This window comes from Labrus mixtus, chromosome 20 (genome assembly GCF_963584025.1).
Source record: "Labrus mixtus chromosome 20, fLabMix1.1, whole genome shotgun sequence".
NCBI lineage: Eukaryota > Metazoa > Chordata > Actinopteri > Labriformes > Labridae > Labrus > Labrus mixtus.
Genome location: NC_083631.1, coordinates 24681368 through 24700562, shown reverse-complemented (window position 1 = coordinate 24700562; position 19195 = coordinate 24681368). Strand labels below are relative to the sequence as shown.

Sequence of the window (19195 nt, the reverse complement as noted above, 5' to 3'; positions counted from 1 at the left end):
AAGAAGGACGTAAAACTGATGTAAAGTCTTTGCACCACCAAAGCGTTTATTTTGAAACGAATTCATTGCAAAGTGAAAATATTGAACTTGATTTAGTCTTTATATAAAAACATGGATCTACTGTTGTTTATCTCATTATATTCATTTTAATGAGGACAATGACGTCACATTAGGGAACATTAGAAACCAAACAGTGAAGACGTTTTGGAGACTTTTTTTCTGACTTCATTCATAAGAAAAAAAATAGTTTATTTTATTTTGGTAGAATGTTTGTTATAGCAGTAAACATAAAACCACTTGTGTGTAGGGTTAGGACACACACTGAGGACACACACACTTAAGACACACACTGAGGACACACACTTAGGATACACACTGAGGACACACACTGAGGACACACACACTTAGGATACACACACACACACTTAGGATACACACTTAGGATACACACTGAGGACACACACACACTTAGGACACACACACACACACACACTTAGGACACACACTGAGGACACACACTCTTAGGATACACACTGAGGACACACACTTAGGACACACACACTTAGGACACACACACACACACTTAGGATACACACTTAGGATACACACTGAGGACACACACACTTAGGACACACACACACACTTAGGATACACACTGAGGACACACACACTTAGGACACACACTGAGGACACACACACACACTTAGGACACACTGAGGACACACACTCTTAGGATACACACTGAGGACACACACGCACACTTAGGATGCACACTGAGGACACACACACTGAGGACACACACACACACTTAGGATACACACTGAGGACACACACACTTAGGACACACACTGAGGACACACACACACACTTAGGACACACTGAGGACACACACTCTTAGGATACACACTGAGGACACACACTGTCCCCTCCTCCACCTTTTCAAACAGTCCTCCTCCACCTTTTTAAACAGTCCTCCTCCACCTTTTCAAACAGTCCCCCTCCTCCACCTTTTCAAACAGTCCCCTCCTCCACCTTTTCAAACAGTCCTCCTCCACCTTTTCAAACAGTCCCCTCCTCCACCTTTTCAAACAGTCCTCCTCCACCTTTTCAAACAGTCCCCCTCCTCCACCTTTTCAAACAGTCCCCTCCTCCATCTTTTCAAACAGTCCCCTCCTCCACCTTTTCAAACAGTCCCCTCCTCCACCTTTTCAAACAGTCCCCTCCTCCATCTTTTCAAACAGTCCTCCTCCACCTTTTCAAACAGTCCCCCTCCTCCACCTTTTCAAACAGTCCCCTCCTCCACCTTTTCAAACAGTCCTCCTCCACCTTTTCAAACAGTCCTCCTCCTCCACCTTTTCAAACAGTCCTCCTCCACCTTTTCAAACAGTCCCCTCCTCCACCTTTTCAAACAGTCCTCCTCCTCCACCTTTTCAAACAGTCCTTTTCAAACAGTTCTCCTCCACCTTTTCAAACAGTCCTCCTCCACCTTTTCAAACAGTCCCCTCCTCCACCTTTTCAAACAGTCCCCCTCCTCCACCTTTTCAAACAGTCCCCTCCTCCACCTTTTCAAACAGTCCTCCTCCTCCACCTTTTCAAACAGTCCCCCTCCTCCACCTTTTCAAACTGTCCCCTCCTCCACCTTTTCAAACAGTCCCCTCCTCCACCTTTTCAAACAGTCCCCTCCTCCACCTTTTCTAACAGTCCCCTCCTCCACCTTTTCAAACAGTCCCCTCCACCTTTTCAAACAGTCCTCCTCCTCCACCTTTTCAAACAGTCCTCCTCCACCTTTTCAAACAGTCCCCTCCTCCACCTTTTCAAACAGTCCTCCTCCTCCACCTTTTCAAACAGTCCTTTTCAAACAGTCCTCCTCCACCTTTTCAAACAGTCCTCCTCCACCTTTTCAAACAGTCCCCTCCTCCACCTTTTCAAACAGTCCTCCTCCTCCACCTTTTCAAACAGTCCCCCTCCTCCACCTTTTCAAATAGTCCCCTCCTCCACCTTTTCAAACAGTCCTCCTCCTCCACCTTTTCAAACAGTCCCCCTCCTCCACCTTTTCAAACAGTCCCCTCCTCCATCTTTTCAAACAGTCCCCTCCTCCACCTTTTCAAACAGTCCCCTCCTCCACCTTTTCAAACAGTCCCCTCCTCCATCTTTTCAAACAGTCCTCCTCCACCTTTTCAAACAGTCCCCCTCCTCCACCTTTTCAAACAGTCCCCTCCTCCATCTTTTCAAACAGTCCCCTCCTCCACCTTTTCAAACAGTCCCCTCCTCCACCTTTTCTAACAGTCCCCTCCTCCACCTTTTCAAACAGTCCTCCTCCACCTTTTCAAACAGTCCTCCTCCTCCACCTTTTCAAACAGTCCTCCTCCACCTTTTCAAACAGTCCCCTCCTCCACCTTTTCAAACAGTCCTCCTCCTCCACCTTTTCAAACAGTCCTCCTCCACCTTTTCAAACAGTCCCCTCCTCCACCTTTTCAAACAGTCCTCCTCCTCCACCTTTTCAAACAGTCCCCCTCCTCCACCTTTTCAAACAGTCCCCTCCTCCACCTTTTCAAACAGTCCTCCTGTGGTCTAAATGAAACATGAATCAAGCACCAGAGGAGGTTTGTGACCCTGTATAAACCAGCTCTCTCAGAACGCTCCGTTTTGGTGTGTGTGTCTCTTTAAATGTAATGACACCCACCCACCCCCGAGTTTTCCCAGTAGACATCACTCCTCTGTAGTGAGAATAAAAATGGCTGACCTGGAGATACCAGGGGAGGGGAGGGGATTTTTTTTTTTACCAGAATCCCACTGTGACATCACAAGGAGAGCAGATTTGAAACAGAGCATTTTTCTCTGTGTTGTAAGACTTATGCAGACCACAAACAAAGAACTGGATGGGTTTATTTCACATGTTGTGGATCAGTAGAAACTCAGGTTACAAAAAAATTTGGGGTGGCAGTAGCTCAGTCTGTAAGGACCTGGGTTGGGAACCAGAGGGTCGTAGGCTCAAGCCCCGGTGTAGACCAAATCTGGACATTTGTCTGTCGAGGTGCCCAAGGGGCAAGGCACAGAACCCCCAACTGCTCTGGTGCGTTCTCTGCCTAGCAGCTTGTAGCAGCTACACTCTGACATCTCTCCAGTAATGTCCACAGCTCCTGTTTGTGATTCAGGTGTGTGTGTGTGTGTGTGTGTGTGTGTGTGTGAGCAGCATGTCCCTATAAATAACAGAGTGGAAACCTGAATCCCCCTCAGGATATCAAAATAAAAAATAATAATAATCCCCTTTAAACTGTAATAAAATGTTTCAACTTTAACACAAAGTTAAATTATTTAAAGTTAAGAAGATGCATGATTTTAATAAAAATCAAACAATATAATCGTTAGAAACCACAGAAGTCTTAAACTAAATATTGTATCAGAGAAAATAAAGACAGAAACCTGATCACTTTGAGGTTCGTGGATCTTTTTTACAGTCATTAAAAATATTTTATTTTTATTTCTGGTGTAGGCTGGATTTCCCCCGGATGTGGGAGGGGCATCGGTCAGCTGACAGGACTACAGCTGTGTAAACATGGCGTCGGTGTGTGGACGTGAAGGCTTCATGTAGCTGTGAGAGCAGCCAGTCCCCGGTTTGAACACTCACACGGTGATGAAGGACAGCACTGAGACCGAGAGGAGGAGGAGGAGGACGGACGCTGCTCGCTCAGGTTTCTGCACAGCATGAACGGAGGATGAACGCACGGAGCATGCGCAGTAGGACTGCTTTGTTAACAGACACACTGATCTGTGTTTGTGTCGCGATGATTTCTGTTCTTTTTCTTCACATGAACAAAGTGCTGCCCGGTCAGGTTAGTCCTGGAGGAACGGATCTGATCTGAGACTGTGTTTAATGACATCAACAGATAGATATGGATGCTCTCACAGCTGTTAACGTCATTAACTGACGCTCAGCAGGCTGCTGACTGACTGGACCGTTTGAACCCTCTCTCTCTCTGATTGGACCGTTTGAACCCTCTCTCTCTCTCTGATTGGACCGTTTGAACCCTCTCTCTCTCTCTGATTGGACCGTTTGAACCCTCTCTCTCTCTCTCTGACTGGACCGTTTGAACCCTCTCAGCGCTGCTGTGTGTTCATGTTGTGTTGCTCATGCCTGGCTTATTAACAGCACTATGATTGGCTCTCCTGACCTGGTGGCGTTCAGTAAAGAGGATGAGTATGGACACACTAATCCAGACCCCTGGGCGGTCCCTGAGGAGTTTTCTGTCCCGCTCCATCCCTTGGTCGACCTTAACCCCTGGGCTAAAACCTCGTACGCCAAATTCACCAAAGACTTCATCCTGATCTCTGAGTTCTCGGAGCAGGTGGGTCCTCAGCCCCTCCTCACCATCCCTGATGACCCTAAAGTCTGTGGCTCCTTCGACCTGAACTACTTCTCCCTGCGCATCATGTCTGTGGACTACCAGGCCTCCTTTGTGGGTCACCCGCCCGGCAGTGGATACCCGAGGCTCAGCTTCGTGGAGGACTCGAGGGTGGTCCTGGGGGACTCAAAGGAGGGGGCCTTTGCATATGTGCACCACCTGACTCTGTATGACCTGGAGGCGAGGGGCTTTGTCCGTCCATTCTGTATGGCCTACGTGTCAGCAGATGAGAGGAAGATCATGCTGCAGTTTGAGGAGCTTTCTCTCCGATTCTCTCAGGCGTCCGAGTGTCTGAAGGCGGGAAACAGGAGGGCCTTCGCCAAAGAGCTGCAGAGGAAGCTGAGGGACCTCGAGTAAGACCTCAGAACAGACTTTAACCAACAGTTTGTAATCTTTGATGGATCATTCCCGTCTTGTTCAATAGATGTGATCTTTTTAAGGTTAGGGAGGTCCTAGGACCCCTTATTGGGTCATTTCTTGATTTTTAATTCCAAAACCTGAGACAAACTCCTGCACAAAGTTTCAATGAAAACAGTATAACCCTGAAAAGAATCCCGAAAAGAATCCTGGGTCCTTCCTTTGAGATTCTTCTCTTTGGGTTTAGCCTTTTGGGTTAGACTCTTTCACAGGTTAGACTCTTTCACAGGTGAGGGTTAGACTCTTTCACAGGTGAGGGTTAGACTCTTTCACAGGTGAGACTCTTTCACAGGTAAGGGTTAGACTCTTTCACAGGTGAGGGTTAGACTCTTTCACAGGTGAGACTCTTTCACAGGTTAGACTCTTTCACAGGTGAGGGTTAGACTCTTTCACAGGTGAGGGTTAGACTCTTTCACAGGTGAGACTCTTTCACAGGTGAGGGTTAGACTCTTTCACAGGTGAGACTCTTTCACAGGTGAGACTCTTTCACAGGTGAGGGTGAGACTCTTTCACAGGTGAGGGTTAGACTCTTTCACAGGTTAGACTCTTTCACAGGTGAGACTCTTTCACAGGTGAGACTCTTTCACAGGTGAGACTCTTTCACAGGTGAGACTCTTTCACAGGTGAGGGTTAGACTCTTTCACAGGTGAGACTCATTCACAGGTGAGGGTTAGACTCTTTCACAGATTAGACTCTTTCACAGGTGAGGGTTAGACTCTTTCACAGGTGAGACTCTTTCACAGGTGAGGGTTAGACTCTTTCACAGGTGAGGGTTAGACTCTTTCACAGGTGAGACTCTTTCACAGGTGAGACTCTTTCACAGGTTAGACTCTTTCACAGGTGAGACTCTTTCACAGGTTAGACTCTTTCACAGGTGAGGGTTAGACTCTTTCACAGGTGAGGGTTAGACTCTTTCACAGGTGAGGATTAGACTCTTTCACAGGTGAGACTCTTTCACAGGTGAGGGTTAGACTCTTTCACAGGTGAGACTCTTTCACAGGTGAGACTCTTTCACAGGTGAGGGTTAGACTCTTTCACAGGTGAGGGTTAGACTCTTTCACAGGTGAGACTCTTTCACAGGTGAGGGTTAGACTCTTTCACAGGTTAGACTCTTTCACAGGTGAGGGTTAGACTCTTTCACAGGTTAGACTCTTTCACAGGTTAGACTCTTTCACAGGTGAGACTCTTTCACAGGTGAGACTCTTTCACAGGTGAGACTCTTTCACAGGTGAGGGTTAGACTCTTTCACAGGTTAGACTCTTTCACAGGTGAGACTCTTTCACAGGTGAGGGTTAGACTCTTTCACAGGTGAGGGTTAGACTCTTTCACAGATTAGACTCTTTCACAGGTGAGGGTTAGACTCTTTCACAGGTGAGGGTTAGACTCTTTCACAGGTGAGACTCTTTCACAGGTGAGGGTTAGACTCTTTCACAGGTGAGACTCTTTCACAGGTGAGACTCTTTCACAGGTTAGACTCTTTCACAGGTGAGACTCTTTCACAGGTGAGACTCTTTCACAGGTTAGACTCTTTCACAGGTGAGGGTTAGACTCTTTCACAGGTGAGGGTTAGACTCTTTCATAGGTGAGGATTAGACTCTTTCACAGGTGAGACTCTTTCACAGGTGAGGGTTAGACTCTTTCACAGGTGAGACTCTCACAGGTGAGACTCTTTCACAGGTGAGGGTTAGACTCTTTCACAGGTGAGGGTTAGACTCTTTCACAGGTGAGACTCTTTCACAGGTGAGGGTTAGACTCTTTCACAGGTGAGGGTTGGACTCTTTCACAGGTTAGATTCTTTCACAGGTGAGGGTTAGACTCTTTCACAGGTTAGACTCTTTCACAGGTTAGACTCTTTCACAGGTGAGACTCTTTCACAGGTGAGGGTTAGACTCTTTCACGGGTTAGACTCTTTCACAGGTGAGGGTTAGACTCTTTCACAGGTTAGACTCTTTCACAGGTTAGACTCTTTCACAGGTGAGACTTTTTCACAGGTGAGACTCTTTCACAGGTGAGACTCTTTCACAGGTGAGACTCTTTCACAGGTGAGGGTTAGACTCTGTCACAGGTGAGACTTTTTCACAGGTGAGACTCTTTCACAGGTGAGGGTTAGACTCTTTCACAGGTTAGACTCTTTCACAGGTGAGGGTTAGACTCTTTCACAGGTGAGACTCTTTCACAGGTGAGGGTTAGACTCTTTCACAGGTTAGACTCTTTCACAGGTGAGGGTTAGACTCTTTCACAGGTGAGGGTTAGACTCTCACAGGTGAGGGTTAGACTCTCACAGGTGAGGGTTAGACTCTTTCACAGGTGAGACTCTTTCACAGGTGAGACTCTTTCACAGGTGAGGGTTAGACTCTTTCACAGGTGAGACTCTTTCACTGGTGAGACTCTTTCACAGGTGAGGGTTAGACTCTGTCACAGGTGAGACTCTTTCACAGGTGAGACTCTTTCACAGGTAAGGGTTAGACTCTTTCACAGGTGAGACTCTTTCACAGGTGAGGGTTAGACTCTTTCACAGGTTAGACTCTTTCACAGGTGAGACTCTTTCACAGGTGAGGGTTAGACTCTTTCACGGGTTAGACTCTTTCACAGGTGAGGGTTAGACTCTTTCACAGGTTAGACTCTTTCACAGGTTAGACTCTTTCACAGGTGAGACTCTTTCACAGGTGAGACTCTTTCACAGGTGAGACTCTTTCACAGGTGAGGGTTAGACTCTTTCACAGGTTAGACTCTTTCACAGGTGAGACTCTTTCACAGGTGAGGGTTAGACTCTTTCACAGGTGAGGGTTAGACTCTTTCACAGATTAGACTCTTTCACAGGTGAGGGTTAGACTCTTTCACAGGTGAGACTCTTTCACAGGTGAGGGTTAGACTCTTTCACAGGTGAGACTCTTTCACAGGTGAGACTCTTTCACAGGTTAGACTCTTTCACAGGTGAGACTCTTTCACAGGTTAGACTCTTTCACAGGTTAGACTCTTTCACAGGTGAGGGTTAGACTCTTTCACAGGTGAGGGTTAGACTCTTTCATAGGTGAGGATTAGACTCTTTCACAGGTGAGACTCTTTCACAGGTGAGGGTTAGACTCTTTCACAGGTGAGACTCTCACAGGTGAGACTCTTTCACAGGTGAGGGTTAGACTCTTTCACAGATGAGGGTTAGACTCTTTCACAGGTGAGACTCTTTCACAGGTGAGGGTTAGACTCTTTCACAGGTGAGGGTTGGACTCTTTCACAGGTTAGATTCTTTCACAGGTGAGGGTTAGACTCTTTCACAGGTTAGACTCTTTCACAGGTTAGACTCTTTCACAGGTGAGACTCTTTCACAGGTGAGGGTTAGACTCTTTCACGGGTTAGACTCTTTCACAGGTGAGGGTTAGACTCTTTCACAGGTTAGACTCTTTCACAGGTTAGACTCTTTCACAGGTGAGACTCTTTCACAGGTGAGGGTTAGACTCTTTCACAGGTGAGACTTTTTCACAGGTGAGACTCTTTCACAGGTGAGACTCTTTCACAGGTGAGACTCTTTCACAGGTGAGACTCTTTCACAGGTGAGGGTTAGACTCTGTCACAGGTGAGACTTTTTCACAGGTGAGACTCTTTCACAGGTGAGGGTTAGACTCTTTCACAGGTTAGACTCTTTCACAGGTGAGGGTTAGACTCTTTCACAGGTGAGACTCTTTCACAGGTGAGGGTTAGACTCTTTCACAGGATAGACTCTTTCACAGGTGAGGGTTAGACTCTTTCACAGGTGAGGGTTAGACTCTCACAGGTGAGGGTTAGACTCTCACAGGTGAGGGTTAGACTCTCACAGGTGAGGGTTAGACTCTTTCACAGGTGAGACTCTTTCACAGGTGAGGGTTAGACTCTTTCACAGGTGAGACTCTTTCACAGGTGAGACTCTTTCACAGGTGAGGGTTAGACTCTGTCACAGGTGAGACTCTTTCACAGGTGAGACTCTTTCACAGGTAAGGGTTAGACTCTTTCACAGGTGAGACTCTTTCACAGGTGAGGGTTAGACTCTTTCACAGGTTAGACTCTTTCACAGGTGAGACTCTTTCACAGGTGAGGGTTAGACTCTTTCACAGGTGAGGGTTAGACTCTTTCACAGGTGAGGGTTAGACTCTTTCACAGGTTAGACTCTTTCACAGGTGAGGGTTAGACTCTTTCACAGGTGAGACTCTTTCACAGGTGAGGGTTAGACTCTTTCACAGGTGAGACTCTTTCACAGGTGAGGGTTAGACTCTTTCACAGGTGAGGGTTAGACTCTTTCACAGGTTAGACTCTTTCACAGGTGAGGGTTAGACTCTTTCACAGGTTAGACTCTTTCACAGGTTAGACTCTTTCACAGGTGAGACTCTTTCACAGGTGAGACTCTTTCACAGGTGAGACTCTTTCACAGGTGAGGGTTAGACTCTTTCACAGGTGAGACTCTTTCACAGGTGAGGGTTAGACTCTTTCACAGGTGAGGGTTAGACTCTTTCACAGATTAGACTCTTTCACAGGTGAGGGTTAGACTCTTTCACAGGTGAGACTCTTTCACAGGTGAGGGTTAGACTCTTTCACAGGTGAGACTCTTTCACAGGTGAGACTCTTTCACAGGTTAGACTCTTTCACAGGTGAGACTCTTTCACAGGTTAGACTCTTTCACAGGTTAGACTCTTTCACAGGTGAGGGTTAGACTCTTTCACAGGTGAGGGTTAGACTCTTTCATAGGTGAGGATTAGACTCTTTCACAGGTGAGACTCTTTCACAGGTGAGACTCTTTCACAGGTAAGGGTGAGACTCTTTCACAGGTGAGACTCTTTCACAGATGAGACTCTTTCACAGGTGAGACTCTTTCACAGGTGAGGGTTAGACTCTTTCACAGGTTAGACTCTTTCACAGGTGAGACTCTTTCACAGGTGAGGGTTAGACTCTTTCACAGGTGAGGGTTAGACTCTTTCACAGGTGAGGGTTAGACTCTTTCACAGGTGAGGGTTAGACTCTTTCACAGGTTAGACTCTTTCACAGGTGAGGGTTAGACTCTTTCACAGGTGAGACTCTTTCACAGGTGAGGGTTAGACTCTTTCACAGGTAAGGGTTAGACTCTTTCACAGGTGAGACTCTTTCACAGATGAGACTCTTTCACAGGTGAGACTCTTTCACAGGTGAGGGTTAGACTCTTTCACAGGTTAGACTCTTTCACAGGTGAGACTCTTTCACAGGTTAGACTCTTTCACAGGTGAGACTCTTTCACAGGTGAGGGTTAGACTCTTTCACAGGTGAGACTCTTTCACAGGTGAGGGTTAGACTCTTTCACAGGTGAGGGTTAGACTCTTTCACAGGTGAGACTCTCACAGGTTAGACTCTTTCACAGGTGAGACTCTTTCACAGGTGAGGGTTAGACTCTTTCACAGGTGAGACTCTTTCACAGGTGAGGGTTAGACTCTTTCACAGGTGAGGGTTAGACTCTTTCACAGGTTAGACTCTTTCACAGGTGAGGGTTAGACTCTTTCACAGGTGAGGGTTAGACTCTTTCACAGGTGAGGGTTAGACTCTTTCACAGGTGAGACTCTTTCACAGATGAGGGTTAGACTCTTTCACAGGTGAGACTCTTTCACAGGTGAGACTCGTCCACAGGTGACGGTTAGACTCTTTCACAGGTGAGGGTTAGACTCTTTCACAGGTGAGGGTTAGACTCTTTCACAGGTGAGACTCTTTCACAGGTGAGGGTTAGACTCTTTCACAGGTGAGGGTTAGACTCTTTCACAGGTTAGACTCTTTCACAGGTGAGGGTTAGACTCTTTCACAGGTTAGACTCTTTCACAGGTGAGACTCTTTCACAGGTGAGACTCTTTCACAGGTGAGACTCTTTCACAGGTTAGACTCTCACAGGTGAGACTCTTTCACAGGTGAGGGTTAGACTCTTTCACAGATTAGACTCTTTCACAGGTGAGGGTTAGACTCTTTCACAGGTGAGACTCTTTCACAGGTGAGGGTTAGACTCTTTCACAGGTGAGGGTTAGACTCTTTCACAGGTTAGACTTTCACAGGTGAGACTCTTTCACAGGTTAGACTCTTTCACAGGTGAGACTCTTTCACAGGTGAGACTCTTTCACAGGTGAGACTCTTTCACAGGTTAGACTCTTTCACAGGTGAGGGTTAGACTCTTTCACAGGTGAGACTCTTTCACAGGTGAGGGTTAGACTCTTTCACAGGTTAGACTCTTTCACAGGTGAGACTCTTTCACAGGTGAGGGTTAGACTCTTTCACGGGTTAGACTCTTTCACAGGTGAGGGTTAGACTCTTTCACAGGTTAGACTCTTTCACAGGTGAGACTCTTTCACAGGTGAGACTCTTTCACAGGTGAGACTCTTTCACAGGTGAGGGTTAGACTCTTTCACAGGTGAGACTCTTTCACAGGTGAGACTCTTTCACAGGTGAGACTCTTTCACAGGTGAGGGTTAGACTCTGTCACAGGTGAGACTCTTTCACAGGTGAGGGTTAGACTCTTTCACAGGTTAGACTCTTTCACAGGTGAGGGTTAGACTATTTCACAGGTGAGACTCTTTCACAGGTGAGGGTTAGACTCTTTCACAGGTTAGACTCTTTCACAGGTGAGGGTTAGACTCTTTCACAGGTGAGGGTTAGACTCTCACAGGTAAGGGTTAGACTCTTTCACAGGTGAGACTCTTTCACAGGTGAGGGTTAGACTCTTTCACAGATGAGACTCTTTCACAGGTGAGACTCTTTCACAGGTGAGGGTTAGACTCTTTCACAGGTGAGACTCTTTCACAGGTTAGACTCTTTCACAGGTGAGACTCTTTCACAGGTGAGGGTTAGACTCTTTCACAGGTGAGACTCTTTCACAGGTGAGGGTTAGACTCTTTCACAGGTGAGACTCTTTCACAGGTGAGACTCTTTCACAGGTGAGGGTTAGACTCTTTCACAGGTGAGGGTTAGACTCTTTCACAGGTGAGACTCTCACAAGTGAGGGTTAGACTCTTTCACAGGTGAGACTCTTTCACAGGTGAGACTCTTTCACAGGTGAGGGCTAGACTCTTTCACAGGTGAGGGTTAGACTCTTTCACAGGTTAGACTCTTTCACTGGTGAGGGTTAGACTCTTTCACAGGTGAGACTCTCAGGTGAGGGTTAGACTCTTTCACAGGTGAGACTCTTTCACAGGTGAGACTCTTTCACAGGTGAGGGTTAGACTCTTTCACAGGTGAGGGTTAGACTCTTCCACAGGTGAGACTCTTCCACAGGTGAGACTCTTCCACAGGTGAGACTCTTCCACAGGTTAGACTCTTTCACAGGTGAGACTCTTTCACAGGTAAGGGTTAGACTCTTTCACAGGTGAGGGTTAGACTCTTTCACAGGTGAGACTCTTTCATAGGTTAGACTCTTTCACAGGTTAGACTCTTTCACAGGTTATACTCTTTCACAGGTTAGACTCTTTCATAGGTGAGACTCTTTCACAGGTGACTCTTTCACAGGTTAGACTCTTTCACAGGTGAGGGTTAGACTCTTTCACAGGTGAGACTCTTTAACAGGTGAGACTCTTTCACAGGTGAGACTCTTTCACAGGTTAGACTCTTTCACAGGTGAGACTCTTTCACAGGTGAGGGTTAGAGTCTTTCACAGGTGAGACTCTTTCACAGGTGAGACTCTTTCACAGGTGAGACTCTTTCATAGGTTAGACTCTTTCACAGGTGAGACTCTTTCACAGGTGAGACTCTTTCACAGATGAGACTCTTTCACAGGTGAGACTCTTTCATAGGTGAGACTCTTTCACAGGTGAGGGTTAGACTCTTTCACAGGTTAGACTCTTTCACAGGTGAGACTCTTTCACAGGTTAGACTCTTTCACAGGTGAGACTAAACAGTTTGTTTTCTGCCTGCAGGTACACTCACTCTGTGCTGCAGAAGGAGGAGGGGCTACAGAGGGAGGCGAGGCCTCAGACCGTGTACTCCGCCCATGCTGTTGAGAAGGCCAATGAACTGGCTAACGTAGAAAAGAGCATCTACGAACACCGCGACCTGCTGAGACAGATCAGCTCGTACCATCAGCGTCCACGCCGTGACCCGAACGCCGTCACCTGTCAGACGTGTCTCAATGAGTGTTTGAGTGAGTGTGAACAGCTGTTGGACAAATTCGCCAAAATTGCATCCCCCTTCACTCACAGCGATAGGGAGGACAGCGGGGAGGATGGGCGGAGTCAACTTCATGGTGAAGAGGAGGTGGATGGGGAGGAAGAGGAGGGCGTGAGACGGCGCCCGTCGTACACGCCACAGCTGATCAAAGCCAAGTCTGCCAAGTGTTTCGACAAACGCCTGAAGACCCTGCAGGAACTGTGTGACGACGTGTTTTACGAGGCCACGGTGGGACTCCTGAAGGACACCGAGAGGAGCTTCAGGGGCGATCTGTGCTACCTACACACACGCCGCCTGGACCGGGCACTACGCAGGAAACAGCAAGTTACCAACTTCCTGTTTGAGGAGGACCTTGGTGAAGACGAGGAGAGCGAGTTTGGAGCTCTGAGACCGGTTTGTGCCGTGAACCACGTCAGAGCAAACTGTACGATCCTAAATCCACCTCCTGTAGTCCTCCAATTAGATCCTCCTGAGCCGGACTCCGACACGATCCAGACTCAACAGAGCGTGTGCCATCTGGACTCTGCCGACTCAGACCACACTGTAGAGACCCAGGAGACTACAGAAAGATACAGGAGGGGTCAGAGTGGGGCAGGGCCAGTTGACAGGAAGCAGGATCAGGGTGGGACAACTTCAGAGACCCCTGACCATGACCTGACCCCTGATCCTGATCTGACCCCTGACCTGGAGAGAGAGAGCAGTAGTGAGGACCTGGAGACCACAGCAGGGGAGGACGAGGGAGACAGTGGAGGAGACCAGACCCCAGTGTCCCTGCTGGAGGTGGAGTCTGAGTTAATGACCTGCAGAGAGGACGAGTCTGAGGGACGCCCTGATGGGACTTTTGACATGGACTCGGACTTGTTGATTCCTATAGACACAACATGCTGTTTGTCCCAAGAGGGCTTCCTTTATGATGATTCTACCCCTCTGGTACCACCCTTTCTGGACCAAAGCTCTGACCCCCAGTCCTGTGAAACCCTGGTGGTCAAACAGGAACCCCAGGCCCTCCTTCCACTCCAGGACCAGTACTTGGTCGGTTCCCCGGGCTCAGGATGTCCTGCAGCAGGACTGGATCTCCCTGTCCTTGCTTTTGGAGATTCAGATTCTCGGACCTCAGTGGAAGAGGGGTCGGACTGTACCTTGAGTGCTTCTACAGGTTCTGAGCGGGCCCCCTCCCCCCTCGGGTACGGGGGCATGGTGATGCTGCGTCAGAGGAAGAAGGCGGGGCAGGGAGCCCTGAGGTTTGTGCGACAGTACCCGTTTGCCGTGCAGGCTTTGTGGTGTCTGCTGAGCGGAAGGACTCTGGTGGTTCTTGGGACGGATGAAGGGAGAGTCCGTAGACTGGTCTCAGCTCTGGCTCTGTTTGTACCTGGTCGAGGCAAATGTGCAGAGAAGGTTCAGTCGTGGTTGTCCGTCCCCTTCACCCTGACCGACCTGCAGAGGTGGAAACTCATTGGACTGCAAAGGTATGTTGAATTAAAATATCCTTTATTGGAAACTCTTGTAGAAATGATGATTAAAAAAGATGTTGCCAAAAGAGATTTCCTGAAACAGAATCTGAGAGTCTCTATGCATGTGAAGGTTTAAGTTTGTTGTTAATCTGTCATGTAAAACTGATATTTAATAACTACAGGTGTCAATAACAAAGTCTACTTTATACACGCTTTGCATTTCAAGATGCAGGTAGGTGTGTGCATTTCTGTTAACTCATTGAATGTGGCACTGCCCCCTAGTGGCCCTGTCCTGGACAAACATATATATGTTTATATATAAACAGAAATATTTGTGTTTTTCTCCCTCAGAATGGCGTCTCCGGTGGGTTCAAGCATGCTCTATTCGCTGTCTCGCTACAGCCGCTACATCTCCATCCTGGACGCCGACCAGAAGACTTTACGCTGTCCGCCATATTGTGGCCAACTCCTCACCAACATGGCCACCCACCGCACCTACATCCGACGGGGCTCCACTTACTTCCTTCACCTACAGAGCACGCTCTGTCGCCTGGCAGCCAAGGCCTTCCTGTTTACCTTCACCCACCACCTTCACCTTCCTGTCAGCTCCACGGAGACGCCCGAGGTGGTGGAGGGCCGCCGCCACTGCTTCCTGCAGGAGCAGCTGGGACTGGGCGAAGACGACAGCCTGATACTGCTCTACCTCAGCCAGCTCATCACGCAGCAGTACCTTCAGCCCACCACCGGGGGCAGTGCAGCATCAACCTGCTTTAGTTTGAAATACACCACCAGCGTTTTATACAAAATCTGATGTGTTACACATTTAGAGAAAAACCACAAACCTTTGATTTTTAACGGACACAATGTGACTTTAAGGAGGTCATTTTAGATGAGAATGTTTTATTATTTCTGCCCCGCTGTCTTCTTCTCTGGTCTCGTTTCAGCCTCGCTGTGCAGACAAAAACAGACGAGTGAAGTGTGAACGTCAGTCAGTGGTTAACTTCCTGTGCATTCGTCGACACACACACACTAACAGAGGAGCTGATTCATGTGTGTTGCAGCATCACTGACGTCTCTCTCACACCAACACGTGTCTGAAGATTTTCCTTTTTTGAACTTGTCTTTGACACGCTCAGTTTTCTCTGTGTTGAATGAACTGACGAGATAAAGTCAACGTCCGGTTGCGATGCATGAAAAAGGTTGAAGTCGGTCCAGAGAAACCGGGTCAGCAGCCTCCTGTCATGTTTCTCCTGCTGAGAGCTTGGAAGAGGATGGAACTGACGACGTTTGAAAAGCTATTTAACCTTTAATGTAATAAATATCACCTCTGTGTTTCAGGGTGAGAGTGATGTCGTGTTCGCATGAGACCGTGACGTGTCCGCTTGATCACAGTCTGCTATATCGTCTTGTTGTCTCTGCAGAGATGTTGCTGAGGTTGTCTTGTTGTCTCTGCAGAGATGTTGCTGAGGTTGTTTAGATTTTACTATTTTTTAAAAAGTACTTCCTGTGCCATCAAAGCAGATTGCTAAACTTGAAAAGTTGCCTTTAATTTATTTATTTGTCAACAATCCGTATTGAATGTGTGTGATGAACAAAATGGGGGTCGGGGGTTGTTGTGTCCCTACCCTAACTTTTTATTTTAAGATTTAACTAAAAACATCCTCCTGATGTTTTTGTTTTTACTTCAGTTAGATTTTTTTTACGTCATGTTGTTTTTGTACTTTTTAAACTTATTTTTAAATATGATAACTTTCTGATGCCATTGTTATCCCCTTTTCATGTACAAATAAGAATGTAATCTGAAGAAGCCATACCATGATAACATTAGTGCTAACATGTTATACCACAGTTTGCTAATGTGTGCTAACGTGAGCTAACATGTTATACCACAGTGTGCTAATGTGTGCTAACGTGTTGTTTGTGTCTTTGTTATCGTGTCTGCCTTTTTAACGTCACCATGAGGGAACGCTGTGCTCCCTGCTTCCCTGTATAACGGCCTTGGTAATTTGAATAAAGCACGCTGTGATGTCATGAAACTGAAATAGTCATGTTGGTGAAATTCATTAATTTATTCATTTGAATGTCACGTTGTAGATCAACAACATGTAGATCAGCAACATGTAGATCAACAACATGTAGGCAAGGCAAGTTTATTTATGTCGCACATTTCAACAACAAGGCAATTCAAAGTGCTTCACACAAAACATCAAAAGCATCATGACAGAGGAAAGAAAAGAAACATTAAAATAGAACATAACAAAAAAATATCACTGGAATTATTAAATCTGTTCAAATAAATGAAATATATGTATATGTATATTAATGAAAATTAATTGAAATAAATAAATAAAAAATATAAAAATAGTTAAAAGTTACAGTGCAGAGTTAAAGTTTAAAATCTTATTAAAGCTGTTTAATGAAAGGCAGCTGTAAACAGGTGTGTCTTCAACCTCGATTTAAAACAGCTGAGAGTTTCAGCAGACCTGCAGTTTTCTGGGAGTTTGATCCAGATATAAGGAGCATAGAAACTGAACGCTGCTTCTCCATGTTTGGTTCTGACTCTGGGGACAGAGAGCAGACCTGTCCCAGACGATCTGAGCGGTCTGGATGGTTCGTAATTAATCAGGAGGTCACTCATGTATTTTGGCCCTAAACCTTTAAGCGCTTTATAAACCAGCAACAGGATTTTAAAGTCTATTCTCTGACAGACTGGGAGCCAGTGTAAAGACCTCAGAACTGGACTGATGTGATCCATTTTCTTGGTTTTGGTGAGGACTCTAGCAGCAGCGTTCTGGATTAGCTGCAGTTGTCTGACTGATTTTTTAGGCAGACCTGTAAAGACACTGTTACAGTAATCAAGACGACTGAAGATAAAAGCATGGACTAGTTTTTCCAGGTCCTGCTGGGACATAAGTCCTCTAATTCTTGAAATGTTCTTCAGGTCATAGTAGGCTGACTTTGGAATTGTCTTAATGTGGCTTTTAAAATTGAGGTCTGAGTCCATCACTACGCCCAGATTTCTTGCCTGGTCTGTGGTTTTAAGTCTTACTGACTGAAGCTGATTGCTGACTCTTAGTCGCTCCTCCTTTGCTCCAAAAACAACCTCAGTTTTGTCTTTGTTTAGCTGGAGAAAATTTTTGCACATCCACTCATGCTTATGGGACCATAAAAGTTATCATAACTGCGTAGTTATGATAACTTATTTTATTGGTTTTATAATCTGAGCTAGTGGGAGCATGTAGAGGTTAAACAGAACAGGCCCCAGGATGGAACCTTGGGGAACTCCACAAGTAATCTTTGTTTGCTCAGATTTGAAGTTACCTATAGACACGAAGAAGTCCCTGTCCTTTAAGTAGGATTCAAACCTGTTTAGTACTGTGCCAGAAACTCCCACCAAGTTTTCCAGTTGGTCGAGTAATATATTGTGGTCAACTGTGTCGAACGCAGCACTGAGATCAAGTAAAACTAAGACTGAGGTTCTGCCACTGTCTGTGTTTAAACGGATGTCATTAAACTCTTTAACCAGAGCTGTCTCAGTGCTGTGATTTTGTCTAAAACCTGACTGGAAGACATCGAAACAGTCGCTCAATGTCAAGAAGTTATTTAACTGTTGAAAAACAGCTTTTTCGATTATTTTACTTAAAAAAGGAAGATTTGATATCGGCCTGTAATTGTCTTTTTTAATAGTGGCTTGATGACTGCTGTTTTTAGGGCCTGTGGGAAGACACCTGAGAGAAGAGACAGGTTTACAATTTGCAGAATATCAAGACAGCAGGAGGAGGAATTTAATTGTTGTATAATGTCCTCCAGGTTTTTAAGGTTGATTTGATTAAATTGTGTCATGGTGCTTAAGTTGGCTTTAAATGGACACAGCACATATTCTGATCCTGATGATGAGTTACTGACAGTTTGTCTAATTTTCTGGATTTTTTCAGTAAAGAATGTGGAAAATGTATTACAGGCCCTGGTAGAATGAAATTCAGATGCTATTGACACAGGAGGGTTTGTTAGCCTGTCGACAGTAGCAAACAGGGCACAAGCATTATTATTGTTTCTGGTGATGATGTCAGAGAAGAAAGATTGCCTTGCATTCCTCAGTTGTGAATTATAAGTGTGAAGTCTCTCTTTGTAGATGTCATAATGAATCTGGAGATTAATTTTACGCCACCTGCGTTCAGCTTTTTGACAATCTCTTTTTCCGTTTCTTACCAGTGTTGAATTTCTCCATGGAGATTTTTTCTTACCAGAGACAACCTTCACCTTAGTGGGAGCGATGGAATCAATAACATTTGTGATTTTAGAATTGAAGTTATCTACCAACTCACTGACTGAGCCCCAGGACAGGGCAGCTGTGGAAGAGAAAACCTGGGTAAATATTTCACTGGTGTTTTCAGTGATACACCGTTTTGTGATCACTTTTGTTTGAATACTTTTGTACACTGACATAGTACTCTCAAATAAAACACAGGAGTGATCAGAGAGGGCAACATCTGAAACAACAACCTTGGAGATGTCCAAGCCCCTGGAGATGATAACCATAAGGCAGCAGTAGCTCCATCTGTAGGGACTTGGGTTGGGAACCGGAGGGTCGCCGGTTCAAGTCCCGGTGCGGACCAAATATGGAAGTTGGTCTGGTAGCTGGAGAGGTGCCTGAGCACTGCCGAGGTGCCCTTGAGCAAGGCACCAAACCCCCACCCCACCATCAGCTCAGGAGCGCCCACTGTGGGCCGCTCCGTCACTCTGACTTCTCTCCATTAGTGCATGTCCATAGGATCCTGTTTGTGTGCGTGT

General features: G+C 46.3%; 1 protein-coding gene across 1 annotated transcript; it reads left to right on the top strand.

Annotated features, from left to right (window-relative positions):
• Positions 1 to 4023: 4023 nt before the first annotated feature.
• On the top strand, positions 4024 to 16261 carry smcr8a (Smith-Magenis syndrome chromosome region, candidate 8a). The gene is made up of 3 exons (XM_061026215.1): positions 4024 to 4756; positions 12704 to 14419; positions 14756 to 16261. Exons 1-3 carry the CDS (start codon positions 4155 to 4157, stop codon positions 15213 to 15215), a joined length of 2778 nt encoding a protein of 925 aa, XP_060882198.1. The 5' UTR covers positions 4024 to 4154; the 3' UTR covers positions 15216 to 16261.
• The last annotated feature ends 2934 nt before the right edge of the window (positions 16262 to 19195 follow it).

Excerpts from the sequence above, each read along its gene's own strand:
- smcr8a (XM_061026215.1), top strand. The coding sequence starts at position 4,155 with ATGATTGGCTCTCCTGACCTGGTGGCGTTCAGTAAAGAGGATGAGTAT. Across the intron at positions 4,757-12,703 it reads AGGAAGCTGAGGGACCTCGA|GTACACTCACTCTGTGCTGC; the intron begins GTAAGACCTCAG and ends TTCTGCCTGCAG. Across the intron at positions 14,420-14,755 it reads AAACTCATTGGACTGCAAAG|AATGGCGTCTCCGGTGGGTT; the intron begins GTATGTTGAATT and ends TTTCTCCCTCAG.